The following is a 12,411-nucleotide window of genomic DNA, read 5'->3' on the forward strand; positions in this document are numbered from 1 at the left end:
TATGGAGTATACAACATGAATAATAATTGTTGAATGCCAGGTTGGGGAAAGGAAGAAATGCCAGCCAACCAGGACCTGATCCTAGATAAGCATGCTGAGATCTAGTTGGATGAAGCTGGGGAGTTAACCTCTCTCCGATCTGCCACCTAGGTTATCTGTGCAGCAGCAAACTAGATGTTGGATGTGGGAAGGTGTAGTTACAACCACATCCAAGGATGAAGATTATAAAACAATGATGTGTAGGAAACAAAGAAGATCACATTCACCTATTATGGCCCACAGTTTTGAGTTCATGGAACAATCATCCAAAGAGCTGAGCTCTTTTTTGAGGGACAAATATTTTTCAACACAGCATAACATGTCAGCTGAGATCAATCAGTCTTCTTATTTCTGTTTTAGTTTCCCTGGAGGGAGGGAGAAACAGTAACAGTGCTGTCTCGTTCAAACCTGCCTAGTCCTGCCAGCAAAGCCATACAGGCACGAAAAGTGCTCAGAGCTGAAGAGATCTGGTTTCTGTTCTGTGGGAGTGGAGGGGAAAACAGACATTTTCCACATCTGGTCATGGCATCTCATCTTGCTCACCCCATGCCTATTCATCGAATATGAGATTTTGCCCTGGTGATCTCTTTGCACTCCATAAGACTGGAGCACACAGAAGTTAAGTAATGAAAAGTTCTTATAATAATGGATGGCTGTATAATGCTCTGCTAACAAACTACTGAAATTCATTCCAGGGAACAGGCCGGGTAGGTGGGACTCGTTCAGCTCTGGAAGGCAGCCCATCTAGGAGAAGGAAAACTCCGATTTCAAACCCCTACTGAGGTGCCACCATCGCCGTCCATGCCATGAGGGAACAGGCTGGGTAGGTGGGACTTGTTCAGCCCTGGAAAGCAGCCCCTCTAGGAGAAGGAAAACTCTGACTTCAAACCTCCACTGCCCTGTGGCTATATCCACTGATAGAAAAGGCTTCAGGAGTTAACCTCAAGGCACAATCCGGAGCCGAAGTCCCGGAAGCAGTTCGTGTCATCATGTCAACTCCTGCAACGTCGCTGAAACCAGCTGTATTGGCTCTTGCCTTTCCATTGGACTATTTCAGTGATGTGGAGAGGCGGGGATTTGCTGGTTGGGTAACAGCCTATCCTCCATATTATTTTACCCAGGCTTCATGCCCTGGAAAGGACATTCCAGCTTCGCGTACAGCATCAAAACACTAGACGCTAATCCAAGTCCTCCATACAGAGCACGTTACCATATTCTCTTGAGACTGAAGGATGCCTATTATGATGATACGTAGTTAAAACCAAAAACTATTTTCATACATCACACACACACTTGAATCTGAGCATCAGTTTGGTAGGATTTAGAATCATAAAATCACAGAGTTGGAAGAGAACACAGGGGCTATCAAGTCCAATGCCCTGCCATGCAGGAACTTCATCAAAGCACTCCCGACAGATGGCCATCCAGCCTCTGCTTAAAAACCTCCAAAGGAGGAGACTCCACCACACTCCGAGGCAGCATATTCCACTGCCGACCAGCTCTGACTGTCAGGAAGTTCTTCCTGAGATGCAGGTGGAATCTCTTTTCCTGTAGTTTGAAACCAACGCTCCTTGTCCTAATGTCTGGTGCTGCGGAAAATAAACCTGTCCATTCCTCAACATGACATCCCTTAAAATATTTAAACATGGCTATCATGTCCCCTCTTAACCTTCTTTTTGTAAGGCCAAACATTCCCAGCTCCCTAAGCTGCTCCTCATAGGACATGGCTTTCAGACCTTTGACCATTTTGGCCGCTCTCCTCTGGACACGTTCCAGGTTGTCAACATCCTTCTTGAATTGAGGTGCCCAGAACTGGACACAAACTCCAGGTGAGGTCTGACCAAAGCAGAATAGAGTGGTACTATCACTTCCCTTGATCTAGACATTGTACTCCTATTGATGCAACCAAGAATTACATTGTCTTTCTTGGCAGCTGCATCACACTGCTGACTCATGTTGAGTTTGTGGTCTACCAAGACTCCTAGATCCCTTTCACAGGTACCGTTATCTAGCCAGGAGTCTTCCATCCTATATCTGTGCAGTTCATTTTTTCTGCCTAGGTGTAGGACTTTACACTTCTCCCTGTTGAAATTCATTTTGTTAGTTTTGGCCCAGAATGCTAATCTGTCAAGATCATTTTGAATTTTAATTCTGTCCTCTGGGGAATTAGCAACCTCTCCCAATTTGGTATCATCTGCAAATTTTATCAGCATACTCTCTATTCCTTCATCCAAGTCACTGATAAAGATGCTGAATAGCACAGGGCCCAGAACAAAACCCTGAGGCACCCCACTAGTTACCTCTCTCCAGAATGAAGAGGCCACTGGTGAGCACCCTTTGGGTTCCGTCAGTCAAACAATTACAAATCCACAGAGCAATAGCACTGCCTAGCCCACATTTTACTAGCTTCCTTGCAAGAATATCATGGGGAACGTTAAGGCCTTACTGAAATCAAGATATGCTACATCCACAGCGTTCCCTTCATCTATCAAGCCTGTAACTCTATCAAAAAAAAAAGAGAGAGAGAGAGAGAGAGAGAGAGATCAGAGATCATACACTAGTTATCCTACTTAGTTCTGAATGTTGACTTCCAATTGAGTGGCTGACAGTTTTGTTCAACTAGTTCAATTCAGTGTTGAACAGCCAAATTAAGAATACCTTGTTTCTAGACAAAGTATTAAAAACAATACTGCTGAAATAGCCATACGTACTTGTATGAACACAAGGAGAAAAGAAAAATTCAGAACTACTTCGCCCAAAATATTTTCACAAAACAGGAAACTCTAAAATAAGAGTTATGATTATTCACTTTTCTTCGTCTTTCAGCATGTTCTAATTCAGTTCACCAATTCATCTTTCAGCATTTACTTTGCAGTTGATTCCACAGTAAACAGCAATAATTTCTGCATTATACAGAAATGCAATCACCTAGGAAGGAGGAGAGGGAGGGAGGGAGAGTGAAAGAGAGAGAGAAAGAGAGAGAGAAAGAGAGAGAGAAAGAGAGAGAGAAAGAGAGAAAGAAAGAGAGAAAGAGAAAGAGAGAAAGAAAGAAAGAAAGAGAGAAAGAAAGAGAGAAAGAAAGAAAGAAAGAAAGAAAGAGAGAAAGAGAGAAAGAAAGAGAGAAAGAAAGAGAGAAAGAAAGAAAGAGAGAAAGAAAGAAAGAAAGAGAGAAAGAAAGAAAGAAAGAAAGAAAGAAAGAAAGAAAGAAAGAAAGAAAGAAAGAAAGAAAGAAAGAAAGAAAGAAAGAAAGAAAGAAAGAAAGAAAGAAAGAAAGAAAGAAAGAAAATATTGCAATTTCTGGAATCCTCCCAGAGTAGTACTTCTCCTTTAGAACGAAATGGGAAAGGATTTTAACAGAACCAAAGAAAATTCTCATATATCTTTTAGGAGTAAGTTGACTCCCAGTTATATGTAAGATTGCACCCTTAATATGCCTGCTAAAACTAGGGAGGATTCCATCAAATCTAATATTACTCAGTGGCAAAGTAGCACTGCCAGCTGTGTTTTTCCAAAATGGCTTACTTTTGCACAGATACATTTTATCTGTTATTATGAGTACAGCTAGGCTACCTTGCAACAAAACCTACATTAAAATATTCAAAAAAATCCATTTTATATTCTTCCTAGTTAAGGACCTGTGTGTCCCATGGTTCTATGCTAACAGTGAATAAGAACATAAAACTGAATTGGGCACAAAATCAATCATCCTAAACATCTCATGTGTCTTTATTTTTAAGTACACATTTCTTGCTCTCAAAAATTGTACAGATGTGTTTAACAGTACGTGAGCAATGAAACCTTTAAGCAGGCTATTCTATTTTCAGAGAGTGATGCTTCAGTGTTACCACATACAATTCTTCGTCTCTCACACCATGAACAGCAGCAGGATCAAAGTACATACAGTATATAGATCTAAACAGCAACTGTATCACTGGGCTTCCCTTGGCACAGAACAGCTCTGGACCAGAAAATACATATGCCTTTTATCATACACTGCTTGAAGTATCATATAAACTTTGCTTTAAAATTTCTACCAGACAGGATTCAGTAAATGTTGTCTTCCTGCCAATGGTTTGCTAAGACCTAATGAGGCAAGTACTACTTAATATATTTCTAATTAGAGGCAATCAGGCTTCAACTTGGAGAGATTAAAAAAACACTGGACTCCAGCTGCAGACAATAATTTGCTCTCCATCAAACATTTTCCCTGCTAAACTATTTTAGTCCAATGGAAAGTTAGAGAAAAGAACAGAACAAGACAAAAATAGTGTAAACAGCCCCCAAATAGCCTTTTACCTACTGGTTTCCAGCCCATTTCAAAACACAATTTAAACAAGCTCTAGATTATCTGACTTCTAATAATGTTTATGGACCAGGACAGATTATTCTTAAAGAATGTTTTTGTCTAGGCATACAAAAATCTAAACGAGGTGCATTAGAAATAACATCTGGCCCTCTGCTCTTAAAAAAAACTTGCTATGATTTAGTTTTAAGGTACATCTATAGAGCTGGTATTGCTCTGTGAAAAGGAGCAACTGGCTGCAGAGCCATGGCTTGAGAGTTCTATGTCCTTCTCTATCTCCTAGAAAGGGTCCAGTCAAGATTACCGGGAGCATGTGTGGCTAATGGCAATTATATGCCTTGCCACCTATGTGGCTAGGGGCAAGGTACACAACTTCAGAGCACCAGAAGATCATGAGAATAGTAAATCAATTATTGACATTAGAAAATCCTGAGACAGTTGGCATAAATTTAAACTCAGAGATGGCACATATCTGAATAATTGACTTTAGAAGGAAAAGTAGAACTTGTATTATAAAAATACTGAAATGTTCTGCAGAATCTAATTAACTTACTTACATTAGATTAGGATTGCCAGATTGGTTATATTCCTCCTAAGAATTCATTGTACAAATCGTTAATTTTCAGCCTTCTTGGCACAAACATGTACACACAGTGCCATCAATCTACCTACATCATATATTTTCTTGAGCAGTCTAGCCTATTCTCATTTATATCAATCCTTTTCAGTCAAAGCCTATTTACTATAATAGAGCTATTAAGCAGTTATACCCTAAATTCTGTTGACTTGAGAATAATTACATGCAGAACATCCTATTGCAAAGAGATGTGGAAAGATTTAATTGGGCATTTCCTTTCCAGTTGGCACCTTAGTTAAATACCTTTATACATAAAACCTATCTTATTTCATGTGAGTTTTTAATTAATCTCAACTTTTTTTCAAAAGTCAAAGGAAAGGAAGAAATTTCTCTCAACATTGCATCAGACCTCTTGAAGAGCGCTAATAAAGGAAAAAGACACAACAGAACAATTCTGCTCCATTTTGCTCAAACTCTATGGCAAGGACAGAACAGCTATATGATTTTTACAAATTATACCAAGCAAGCCTGTTTAGAAGAGCTCTTCTGCAGAATCCCCCACCCCGGTTTCTGTTACCCATAAGGAGCGTCAAGAAGGTATCAACATCCTATTAAGGAATACTGGGAATCATACTCAAACTCTCAGGCTTCTGAAATTTCATTAGGCATCACTCATGTGTTTTCATATACAGCCTCACTATAAAAGCTACCAGCTAAACTTGTCAGTTTTTGAATTAAGCCTTTTTGTGCTCCTTTGTGCCACATTTCTTTGTAGCATGTACAGTGGAGGTGTGCATCCTCCCAAAGCTGGCATATAGTTTACGAACTGGCTGATATAATGTGTGTCCTCCTTTGGACCACAGCAAACTATGGCAAGTTCTTAAGGAAATGGGAGTGCCTGACTACCTCATCTATCCCCTGAGAAATCTGTATGTGGGACAGGAAGCAACAGTTAGAACTGGATATGGAACAACTGATTGGTTCAAAATTGGGAAAGGAGTACGACAAGGCTGTATATTGTCCCCCTGCTTATTTAACTTATATACAGAATACATCATGCGAAAGGCTGGACTGGATGAATCCCAAGCCAGAATTAAGATTGCCAGAAGAATATCAACAACCTCAGATATGCAGATGATAGCACACTCTGATGGTAAAAAGTGAGGAGGAATTAAAGTGAACCTGTAGCACAGACGCACAATTTAAAAGGGCCTGGCAGTCAAGAATGATAAAACAACTCCTTGGTGATATCATTTTTCTGTTCTTTGTAAACCGAAGTTGGCTTCAGTAAAAGATGGCAGCCCACGCTGTCAGGCAAGCCACAACTCCACCCCCAAAAAGCAGTCATTAGAGTTAACTCTCAGTGAGATGATCACACATACATACCATATTATTAGCATTTTACTCACAACCTATAATATTGCCACTGCTAATCACCTAAGTTTTCTCCATCAGTCAAGTCACAGATACTTTGTACCATCAAGACTCATCACTTTCCTACTGAAAACACTGCCATGTCACTTTGCTGACAAAATTCAAGGGGGGAGGGGAACAAAAAATAGTAAGACTAACAGATTCAATTGAGCAACTGAAATCCAGTACTGTAGTACCTTGCAATTAAAGTAGGCCAATGGAATGTACAGAGGATATAGTTCACCCCCCCTTCCAATTCAATTGGCCTGTTTTAGTTGTGACTTACTATCGGAAATCAGCCAGTGTAAAGTTTCAGGGAATATCAATTTCCTCAGAAACAAATGTTTTAAGATGCCACAATATATTGTCTCTTGCAACCTGCTCTTTTTTCAGCCCCCAGCCCCAATTTTGTCAACATTATGAGAAAGACTCACTTTGCTACCTCTTTGAAAATTGTATAAATTTTTTATCTGTGAGAAAATACATCTTAAATATATGTATTTACTCCCATAGATATGGATAAGGAACATATACATATCTTTTCTATAGAGAAAAGAACATGGGAGAAATAAAAAAGTTTTATGAAAACTTGAAAATGATCAACTATAGGAAATGAACACACTCAGCTACAAGACATAACCCATCTTTATTAAGATTTAGCACAATTTTTTTTTCAACAAACCTTTAAAAGCAGATGCTATCATGTTCTCTACAGGTTTTAAAATCTGACTCTAAAATGTTTAAACAAAGAAAAGGCCAAGTTGAACTGGAGAAATTAACATGAACTAGTAGCACTGTACTTTACCAGTTAAATTACACCTTTTTCAATTTTACATTACATTCTATGACTTTTAGTAATTTAAATTATATTTAATCAAATGCAGTTAGGAAAGATCTGGTAGTCTTAAAAACCTGATTTATTCACTCCAATTCCGAGGCTAATAAAATTTGAGAAACCTATTCTGACACCCAGTCTTTCCCACTCCTTGGTCATGATCATTCACAAAATCCAAACCTTCATACCATAGACTGATAGCTGAGTACAAACAAGGAAAAGAGGGTGTATTATGCTAATAGACAAACTGTTTTAACAATTAGTCTTGAATACAAAAGGAACCACCAGTCAATATTTTGCCCCAAACAAATTTCACTAGGATAAGCTTGTCAATTGCATACTGATTGTTAACAACATTGTTTATTTATTCATAATTGTGTCGATGTTCAATTCAAGTAAGAAAAAATACAGAAAAGTAATTTTCCATTTTATGTCTGTGTAATTATTTTCCTAATGTTACAGTACAGAAGCACAATTTATAGACAGAAAGCTGTCCCTGTTTCACATTTCTTACAGAATACTAAGTGTTTTGAAAATGCTTTCTGATCTTCATCCTTCTTAGCTGATCAAAATTCACATTACCCAAACTCTGAACCAAGAGCCTAATTAATTTCTGTGACTGATGAACAAATATAATCAAATAAGGTGTCTCTGAGACAGACAAAACAACCTGTAGCTCAATTCTGTTCACCCTCACTCAAATACAAGGCACATAATGTTTCCAGGAGGACCTTCTCCAAAACGTTCCTAGGAGAGCAGCCTCAGTTAAATACATTACAAAAAGCCAGAACTTAAATATATAGTCATGCAGTTTATTCAAGAGCAGCAAGATTTGGAACAAAGTTATTTAAGCTCAAGCATGAATGAAAGAGAAGTTAGGGCAAATTACATACATGGCATTTTTCAATTTACTCCAATTTTTAAAAAATGAACAAAAATGTCAGAGAAAAAACAAGCCGCTAAAGTTACTATCAATTTGCTGAAACTCAAGTTAAATGTAACAGGCTAATCTTGAAAGTACCATAGTATTTAACTTGATTTTTTTGGGGGGGGGAGAATCTTGCACACCCTTTTACTCAAGGAACCCAGGCTGCATTCCTGCCCTCTTTAAAGCCAGTGATAGTTTTGCCATTTACCTCTATGAGGTTCAGATAACAACGCAGAAGATTTAACAGCCAAACATGTTTCAGAATGAAAAAGTGACATACTGTATATGCTTTCTCTCTACTCCCTCATATCAAGATGGTATGTTTTTTAGAAGTTGTTACCTTAACACTTTGCCCACTGCCTGGAGAACCATTTTGCAGCTTAATCCAGTTTTGGGAGTTTGAGAAAGTACAGGTCTTTCGCCGCTGAGGTTACAATGATCCCCAACCATGTTAGAGAGAGAGAGAAAGAGACAGAAAGTAAGGAAAAAGGGGGGGGAAATTGAGAACTGCCAGTACAGACTTGAGTCGCTTTACCAGATCTCTCTCCTTCCCTCCTCAAAAAACTAGTTCAACCACATTCACAGAGTTTACACAGCTTACTTCACTCTAGTCCGCCCTCCCTCCTTTCTTCAGCCAATGACAGCACAGCAAGGGAAACAGGAAAGGGAAAAAAAACCCTCCGCTGGAAAACACAAACAGCTGCTCCTTTTTAAGAACCCTAAGCTAAAGCCAAGCCCGAGGAGCCAATGCCAATAAGGAAGCATTTGAATTGGCCTTTTCAGACTGGCGCCGGCTGTGCAACAGGACAAGAGAAGTAGTGTGAGGGATAAGCAAGCTTCTTTCAAGCACTCTGTTTGCAGTACAGTGTTAGAGATACTGCCTGAACAGAGGAAAGGAGGGAACTCTTTCCCACTTAAACTCCTGTGATCTGTGAAATTTTAAAAAAAACATACTGTAGAAGAATCTGTGTTGAATGCATCTTCTTTGTGGTACATACATGCATGTCACTAAGCAAAACATTAACTCAGTGAAGACATATTAATACCTAGCATGTCAAATCCCACAGGGGATAACAAATATGGTCAAAAGGTTTATTTCATTTCTATGCTGTTTTTCTCCAAGAGGAGGGAGCTAAGGCAGCTCACAAATGATTAAAGAATACCAAAGCAGGAAAGAGCTTTGGGTAATTAAGGTGTGATGAAATTGCCAGAGTGATGGACTAGGATTCAGGAGACCTGGGTTTGAATCCCTGATCACAAGCTCATTGGGAGGGTGGGAATGGCAAAACCACTCCTTAAATATCTCACTTAAACTTGAAAGCCCTATTAGAGTCGTCAGTTCCAACCTGATGGCACATAACACATTCTCTGATACCATCAATTTCAAATATTCCCTCCATGGTGGTGAATAATATATTAATCATCCACAACAGGGATGTGCCTTTGGATTCAGAATTCGCCTAATAATGCAACATTTGGATAGTTCTGAATTCATCTGAATCCAAATGTGGAGTCCCATTTATTCCTATAGATTAGAAAGCAAAAGGCTAGGTTTCTGCTTGATACAGGGAGAAACAAAAGTGAAACCTATTTTTCAGGCATCCTAATGTTTGGAGAAATGAACCTTAAACACACTCTGGCACCAAAGATAATAGGGCAGAGAGCAGTTTTCCAAGAGAGGAGAGTTGGGATGGGAGCAAAGCTTATAAATGTATGTCTGCACCAATGAAATTTAGAAGCAGGCACATATACCAGAAGGTATTTTTTTCACATTAGTTTTTTTCCCAATTGAAAATTGGGCCTGGCTGCTGAGCATTTGCTGTTAGGATACGCTCTGGTGCAGTTTTCTCTGTGTCCTTTTCTGAACTCTCAACTTGCACTTATATTCTCTACACCTCACTGTATCTTGTTGACTTAATATAGTTAGGAAGAACATTTAGGATTAGTAGATTCCTAACACCGTATAAATCAACAGGGAAATATCTTATTAAATTTTGATCCCTTTGGTGTATATCAGGCAGGGGAATAAGATTTTGTCATACAGAGACAGATATATTAAATATATCTGTGGTGGCGCTGTGGGCTAAACCGCAGAAGCCTGTGCTGCAGGGTCAGAAGACCAGCAGTTGTAAGTTCGAATCCACGCGACGGAATGAGCACCCGTCGCCTGTCCCAGCTCCCGCCAACCTAGCGGTTCGAAAGCATGCAAATGCGAGTAGATAAATAGGGACCACCTCGGTGGGAAGGTAAACAGCATTCCGTGTCTGAATCACACTGGCCATGTGACCATGGAAAGATTGTCTTCGGACAAACGCTGGCTCTATGGCTTGAAGAGCGGGATGAGCGCCGCCCCCTAGAGTCGGACACGACTGGACAAAAATTGTCAAGGGGAACCTTTACCTTTATATTAAATTAACAGATTTTTAATGTCTCTCTGCGTGTGCATGTGTGATTTTCATTGGAATGATTTGTGTTCCACTTTATAATATACTGTACTTTTGATTTTTTGGGGTAGAGTCTGCAAACAGTATGAAATATTGGTATGGTAGAAGTAGGCACTTGGGTAAGACTGCAGGAATGCTGCCTTCACCCTCTGCAATAGATTCTACTGACAGAAGTGGAAGAGGAAAAATGACATCCTCATGCTATCGTGAGACCCCCAAATAAAATCTTGTTCAGCACTGACACTATGAAAGAGCAACAGGCAGCAGTATAGGGTATGTGTCTCTCTGCCAAGGAGGCAACAGAGAAGCCTTTGCTTTAAGGTGGAACAGATAGTTCACCTCTGACATATTCTAATAATGTCTTTGTGCGATCTACCCAGGGCAAGGGGCCAAAAAAGACTGTGAAGAAGGCTCATGTGCCAGAGAAGAACAGAGATAGCATCAGCACTCACTGACACTGTCAGCTTGGGCAGCAGCAGCATTGCTGCTGCTTTTGTGGTTGAAAAAGAAACGGATGAAAAGCTATAGGCATTGCCTTCCATATCCATGCTATGGAGCTCCATCATATTCAAGGCAGAATTTATCCACAGCCCCCCCATTCCCAACAAATCTCTCTTGTACAAAGTAGCACAGGGGGTGGGGGTGGCAACTCTCCTTCAAGTATATACAAGTCTCTGGTTCCAGGTGGGACATGGGGGAGGAGGGGACTGAGGGAACTCTGATGAGCACTAATTCAGAAGCATGTGATATTGAAATCAACTTTGCCCCTCCAGCTGCTGGAATGAGTAGTGATGACAATCCCTGTCAAGAACATGCAATAAAAAACTAAGAAGTCAATAATTCGGAAGCATTTTCAACAGGGTGTAACTGATGCTTGTATGACTGTGTTCATGCACTGCAAGGTGTTCAATTGTGGGCAGGATTTGGGCTACTTCTCCAGTAGCATCCTTAGTAACCTGAAAAGTCAACATACGGCATTGATGCTAACAAATCACATAATCATGAAGTTGGAAAGGGCCTATAAGACCATCAAGTCCAACCTCTTGCTCAATGCAGGAATAAAAACTAAAGCCAGGTGGTTGTCTGAATTTCTCTTGAATGCCTCCAGTGTTGGAACACTCAGCACCTCTCAAGGCAATTGTACTGCTCTAACAGTTAGGAAGTTTTTCTTGACATCCTACCAAAATCTGGCTTCCTGTAACTTGAGTCCATTGTTGCATGTCCTGTTCTCAGGGATGATCGAGAACAGATGCTGCCCTTCCACTGTTCTACAGCCTTTCAAATATTTGAAAGATGCTATCATATATCCCCTCAGTCTTCTTTTCTCAAGGCTAAACATGCCCAATTCTTTCAGTTTTTCCTCATAAATCTTTGTTTCCAGCCCCCTGATTATCCATGTTGCCCTCCTCTGAGCAGTACTCAAGATGAGGCCTAACCAATGCTGAACGGAGAGAAACTAGTATTTCATGGGATTTGGAGACTATACTTCTGTTAATGAATGAGTGGGTACTGTGGGGGGTAAGTGCCTTCCTTACAGTGAACCATAAGAGTCATCAGAGGGTACAGGATGAGCCACCAGCCCAGGGAATCAGGGAGGTAGATGAGCAAATGGCAAGGGGTGGGAAGCAGCAAATGCCAGACTCACATCTTCAGGCTACCCTGGAGGAGTGGAGGGATGCAGGAAAAGGCCTTTTGCAGACACAAAAATCCCAGGATTACTCATTACCTATGGGAGATGATAGTCCTGGATGATCAGCCATTCTTTGGTGATAAACAGTGGTTTCTGCAGGTCTGTGGCATATCTGGCATCCCATACCAACTGCCATCCCAAACAACCTGCAGGGTGGTGCCAGATTTATATTGAGGTGTCAG

At 40.2% G+C, this 12,411-nt stretch overlaps 1 protein-coding gene across 6 annotated transcripts in view; it reads right to left on the reverse strand.

Annotated features, from left to right (window-relative positions):
• MOB2 (MOB kinase activator 2) overlaps positions 1-12,411 on the reverse strand; it is a 152,928-nt gene that overhangs the window by 38,764 nt on the left and 101,753 nt on the right. The window contains exon 1 of one of the 6 annotated variants that reach the window (XM_078383687.1): positions 8,697-10,443. The exons of 3 other annotated variants lie outside the window; for them this stretch is intronic. Coding sequence is in view for 1 of the 3 variants with exons in the window: in XM_020788785.3 (XP_020644444.1) it covers positions 8,436-8,545 (110 nt within the window). In the remaining 2 variants the exon portion in view is untranslated. 2 more of the 6 variants (XM_020788785.3, XM_078383688.1) reach the window with 2 other exon arrangements.

The sequence above is a fragment of the Pogona vitticeps genome, chromosome 1 (assembly GCF_051106095.1).
Source record: "Pogona vitticeps strain Pit_001003342236 chromosome 1, PviZW2.1, whole genome shotgun sequence".
Taxonomy (NCBI): Eukaryota; Metazoa; Chordata; class Lepidosauria; order Squamata; family Agamidae; genus Pogona; species Pogona vitticeps.